Below are 6,000 nucleotides of genomic sequence, written 5' to 3' on the forward strand. Positions count from 1 at the left end.
TTCGTAGCGCTTTTGTTTTGCATGTTGGTATTCCGGTTGCTGTAGGTTTATTTATCGACTGTCGTTTTTTTGTTTGTAGTTCACTGTTCCTATTTGAGTTTACGTATTGTCATTTTGTCAGTTGTAGATAAGAAATGAAGCTGCCGACGCTAGACAATGGTGTGACAAGAGGAGAAACGACAACATTTCCGGCATATTCCTCTGTTCGAGTTCAGTAAAGGGTTGACAATAAAGGAGGCAGTCAGAAACATTTGCGCCCTGTGTAGGGATAATGCCGTTGGGCGGAGCGCGGCAAGAAAATGGCTCTCGTTTTCTCGTTTGGAGGATCGTTTTGACGTAGTCACTCTTCACGTTCAGGAAGACATCCGGAGTTCGATGAAGATCGTTTAAAAGCATTAATCCAGAATGTTCCAAGCCAGTGTGTTCGAGAACTGGCAAGTATGATGAACTGCGATCATTCCACAATCGTGAGACATTTGCATCCAATTGGGAAGGTTGAAAAATTGTGTGTATGGGTACCGCATGCGCTAAGCCAAAATCACAAAATCAGCAGGTGGTCATATGTACATCTCTGGTTACTCTTCATCAATTGGATCGTCAACAACACCGGTCTTTTCACTCCTATATTGTTACTGGTGACGAGAAATGGTGTCTTTATGCTAACATGAGGAAAAGAGCCCAAAACTTGCAGCAACTCCCCGTACAAAGATCGGCGTGCCTCCACAAAAGATAATGTTGTGCATCTGTTGGAACAGCGATGGTATGGTGTATTACGAATTGCTGCCCCGAGGTGTAACCATCACTGCTAACATTACATTTATATCAACTGAGACGACATGCAGACGCAGTCCAAGGAGGACTAGGAAGACTGCGTGAAGTGATGCTACTCCCGCAGTATGCTAGACTGATGAAAAACACAATACAAGGAGTTGGGTTGGGAAGTCATTCCGCACCCATCTTATTCAACCGACCCTGTGACCTCAAATTTTCACCTTTTCCGCTCTCTATCGAACAGCTTCCAAGGAATTTGGTTTCCGAATGAAAATGTGCTCCCAATATTACTCGACGTGTTCTTCGCCACATTTCTAAAGCCGCCGAATCGAAAAGTTACCCCAGCGTCGACAGACTTTTGTAAACAACGAAGGAAAATATATTATTGATGACTAAAGTCTCCGTTACATCTGTTCTGTTTACTAAAGTTATGAAGAAACGCTACGAACTTATGTAACAACATAATTAATTTGTGATTCAGGGAAACATAGACAAAAGTAGGTATCTTTCCTGAAGAAAAATTGCGTGAGGTTGTACAAGTTACTCTCGACTGTCAGAGGTGACTCTATGCCGTGCTGAGTACTGAGGCGTCGGCCGCGGCGGCCCTCACTCACCTGCCTGCGGCGGCCGAACATGTACTCGGACAGCAGGTCTCCCGGCAGCGGCGACAGGAACGGGCCCGCCATGATGTCTGCAGCGGCGTCGCGACGTCTGGCGTCTGCCGCCTGGCGCTCGCCGCCTGCGTCCAGAGCGAGCGGCGGCGGCGGCGGCGGCGACGCCGCGCGGGGTGGCGCCCCGGAGCCACGCCCACCCGGCCCGCAGACGCCGCCGCCATTGGCGGGCGTAGCGAGGAGGCCACGCCCCCAGCGTCCGCCACACCCCGGCGCCGCGGCGCCGCCAGCGCCGCGTAGTGGCAGTAGCGACACTGATTGTGTGTGTGTGTGTGTGTGTGTGTGTGTGTGTGTGTGGGCCGCCAGCGAGGGAGGATGACGGCACGACGGCACGGGGAAAAAGTCGCGCGGCGAGTGGGAGAGTTGATCGCGCGCCATCAATAGGTCAAACGCATCGCTTTTGCCATTCACGGCAGATTTGTGTGGCGCGCGCGACCGGACCACCCGCTTCTGCGACGAAAATGTGATTTGCGCGCCAACTCTGATGATGTCATTGGAAGGCATTTGACGCAAACACACACCTTTTTTGTTTCTTTTTTTAGCGTTTTAATCGCGATGAACACGGCGGCGTTCCATGAATTTCATTTCAGTCTCTTTGCCCCCAGCAGCATGAGAACACGGGCAAAAAGGTTTTATAATTAAAACTCCTAAAAACAAATTGATACGCTCTTAGAGTTCTGAAGAAAAAGGCATCCGAATCACACGCACAAGGGGACCGCGCCCAATCACCATCACCGATTTCGTCCATATTTATGGTATACGCAGAGCTGGGACAGAAATGAAACTGACGGAAGTTGGAGTTCGATATAGTCAAGCGTTTAGCAAAAACAAAAAAAGCAGTTTTAGCGCAGATCGGGCAAGGCAACAGACATTTATTATATCGTAGTACGCGGGCAGCGGCTGGTACAGCCAAAGAGTTCAGGGCGGTAATACGTGGGTGGTAGTGATCGCTTCCCAATGTGGAACCTTTTTTCTCTTTTTTATTTGCTATTTTTAAATTACCGAAATAAGCTCAATACACTTATTTATCAATATTTTTATTAATAAAATTGCAGCCAAATAGCCATATACAGTTACTTTGCTTAACATTTTACATTTACATTTTACATTTTTGCATATTCATTGATCGATTTCACTCTTTTACTGCACAGTTCTATGTGATATCGTTCACAGGCTTCGTTACACAGTTCACATGCACATGTTGCGGTTGGGTCGTGATAAGTTTTGGTTTTTGCAGATTAGATGATGAAAGCCGTGAATAGAAAGTCTAGTTACGACATGTCGCTGTTCGAAGTTTGGTGCTGTCCATGAGCGGTTCGTCATTGCTTCGGTACCATAGAACTCCGGCCATATTTTTTCTCGTTTGTCCTCCATGATCTTCAGTTGCTTTCTGGAAGCCCTGGTGTGTGGCATCATATATCGAAGTCTGATGTCTTGAATTAGGAATGTGTCTCTCGCTAGCAGGTACACTAGTCTAGATCTTGTTGTCTTTGAGAGACCTAGTATTCTTTTTAGATAGGTCGATTTGACCTTGTCTAGTGTTTCTAGATTTTTTTCTGTCAGGTGGTCCCATATAACCTCCATCCCATAGGCCAGGATTGGCAAGATTTTTGTGTTGAATAATTTCATGGCTGTTTCTAGACTGAGTAGGCGGTTGTTTTTGATGTCCTGTATTGCTATTATTGCTTGGGCTGCACGTTCTGTTGTATGTTTTGCGAAGCATTTGGGTGTTGGTTGCAATGTCACTCCTAGGTATTTAAAGTCTGATGAGATTTTTATTTTTTGTCCTTTGATACTGATTTCCGCGTTCTTGGGTGTTTTGCCTCCTTTGCTGAAAATTACCATTTCTGTTCAAAATGGCTCTGAGCACCATGGGACTCAACTGCTGAGGTCATTAGTCCCCTAGAACTTAGAACTAGTTAAACCTAACTAACCTAAGGACATCACAAACATCCATGCCCGAGGCAGGATTCGAACCTGCGACCGTAGCGGTCTTGCGGTTCCAGACTGCAGCGCCTTTAACCGCACGGCCACTTCGGCCGGCTACCATTTCTGTCTTTGTTATGTTTATGTGTAGTTTGTGTTCGATGCACCATCTGTCTATTTTTTCAATGATTCTCTGCAGCCTCTGTATATCAATATGTTCATACGAGGCATGAAAAGGAAACGAAAAAGGAAATCTGAGGTTGCCAATAATTTCCAAGAGATGATTATACTCACAGCGTCCACAAGGATACTCCAAATACCTTGCAAAACTGGATCGCAAGTAAAGGGTACAGGAATTCCGTTAGTTTCATTTCGATCTTCGATCAGATACCGTTCCTATGTTTCTACGATGAATATCACCCCAGCACAAGTAAATCAACAACTACTCTAAAATAATAAAAGACTAATTGCTTTACAATCCCTTCCTAGAAATTCATTCTCAACCTAAAATTTTCCTTTACCTTCCCTTTTCATGCTTTTCAACAAAATATTAATGAATACAAGTTCTTGAGTACTATTTCGTTTCATTTGCATTTTTACATACCGATTCGATCCCACGACCCTTGTACTACCGTTCTGCTCTCATTCCGCTGTACTGTCCGTTTCCTGGAAACTACGCTAACGAAAATGGGTGGTTTCGCACTCTCCACACTGTTTATACTAGACGCTTAGCCATCTGGAGCTGCCACTTCCGTCACCTGCACTTACGGCCAAGCCCTGCATTCACCATAAATCTGGACGGAATCTGTGATGGCTTGTATAGGTAGGCGCGGTCCCCGTGTCTCAGATACAACCCGAGCGACGCCTCGCTGGTTAGACGGAACACGCCACGAATTAAAAAAAAAAAAAAAGTTTCAAATGGCTCTAAGCACTAGGGGACTTAACATCGGAGGTCATCAGTCCCCTAGACTTAGAACTACTTAAACCTAACTAACCTAAGGACGTCACACACATCCATGCCCGAGGCAGGATGCGATCCTGCGACCATAGCAGTAGCGTGGTTTCGGACTAAAGCGCCTAGAAGCGCTCGGCCACAGAGGCCGGCGCCACGAGTTCCTCTCTCGTGCCAGACCCTTCGTCTGAAATTAGCTCTTACAAATTGCTTACTGAGCTATTTGCTACAGATCTTCCAGTTTCTGCGTCACCTACAGTTTTCCCTGCCTCTTGTACCACACAAGTTATTCCGCGTTGCCTTAACGCCTATCTTATCATGCAGTCAGGGTTTTTCACGCATTCATTTCCAATCTGTCTTACCCTCCCACTTAGTTTCCAGCATCCTTCCCAAACACCTCGTCTAAAATGCTTCGATTCTCATCATCTCCTGTTTTCTCACTGTCCATGATTGACTACCACACAATTCTGTGCTCCGAATGCACCGCCTATCCTCAGAGATCTTTCTATAATTTATGGAAAGTACAATTGCTTACCTTCCTGCTACCTTTATACTTTATGATGTGCAGATGATCTTATGACAAAAACGTGAATGCGCCGGTTACATTTTACGTTCAAAGCGAAAAATGATAGTCGACGCTCACGAGTTTATACATTCCGAGTCTAGCAGCCGTCTTGCCCACATCGTTCACAGCAAGGTCGCTTACCCTTCGCATGCGCATTTACGGAAGTGAGTTCGTTAAATTATTTGTCATGTCCACGATAGCAGTGTCAGATTTAGTCCTACGAACTATTCCCGCGTTTTGTAACACAGTGCCAGGAAGCCCGTCCAATTACGCGATAGCATGTCTTTGATCCGTTAAGAAAGCATAGAAAAACTGTGGAAGCTACCGAACATAGTGACTTTGTAAATAATCCGGCGGACTTTCCGGTAGTTATTCCTCAACGCAATGCCGTCCACTACCACGATTCCCACTACCAACAACATCACGGCCCACGCGTGTTCTCAGAACAACGTCACGACAACGTACAGCCAACTATGCAGCAGCTTTACTTCGTTCAAGACCCGAATAGTGTCAATTGTCAACAGTACTGCGCTCAGCTTTTCAACCACGCCAGGCAGCACTATCCATTCGACAGGTATACAACAGTAGTGACATCAGGCAGTACAGTATAACCTGTCAAATCAAAATCGCTTTGAAGTTATTGCAAAATTCTTGTGCCAGTGAAAGTGAACCTCCTGTCAATAAAAACCCTCCTCAACCACCTACAAAAATCAAGATCCCTCCCGTCTTTCTATACGAAACTAAAAATTGGAAAGCTACAGCAAAAGATCTACAAAGTATCCCTTCTCATCCGTACTTGGCTAGATCATGATGTGATGCTCAGCAGTACTTGACTGCATCATGACGTGATGCTACAAGCATTGCGACTGGAATCCCTGACGATTACAGGAAGCGTGTTAGTTTCTTGGAAGAGAACCAGGTCGAATTTCACTCTTGTGAAACTGATCAGACTAACAAACCGCTCAACGTAGTCATTACAGCACTACCAGTCACAACATCACAGGAGTAGACTGCTGTTGAATTAACTAACTAAGGATATCAAATAGGTTCTTTAGTACAAATGCATTCGCTAATGTGACAAACGTCCATATCCCTTGTTCTAAGTAATATATTAC

General features: G+C 45.5%; 1 protein-coding gene across 1 annotated transcript in view; it reads right to left on the reverse strand.

Annotated features, from left to right (window-relative positions):
- Nucleotides 1-1,481, reverse strand: part of LOC126176332 (homeobox protein aristaless-like) — a 119,290-nt gene extending 117,809 nt beyond the window's left edge. The window contains exon 1 of the mRNA XM_049923483.1: nt 1,386-1,481. Coding sequence (XP_049779440.1) covers nt 1,386-1,457 — 72 coding nt within the window. The 5' untranslated portion in view covers nt 1,458-1,481. The remainder of the gene's footprint in view (nt 1-1,385) is intronic.
- Between the last annotated feature and the right edge of the window lie 4,519 nt (nt 1,482-6,000).

Source organism: Schistocerca cancellata, chromosome 3, assembly GCF_023864275.1.
Source record: "Schistocerca cancellata isolate TAMUIC-IGC-003103 chromosome 3, iqSchCanc2.1, whole genome shotgun sequence".
Classification (NCBI taxonomy): Eukaryota; Metazoa; Arthropoda; class Insecta; order Orthoptera; family Acrididae; genus Schistocerca; species Schistocerca cancellata.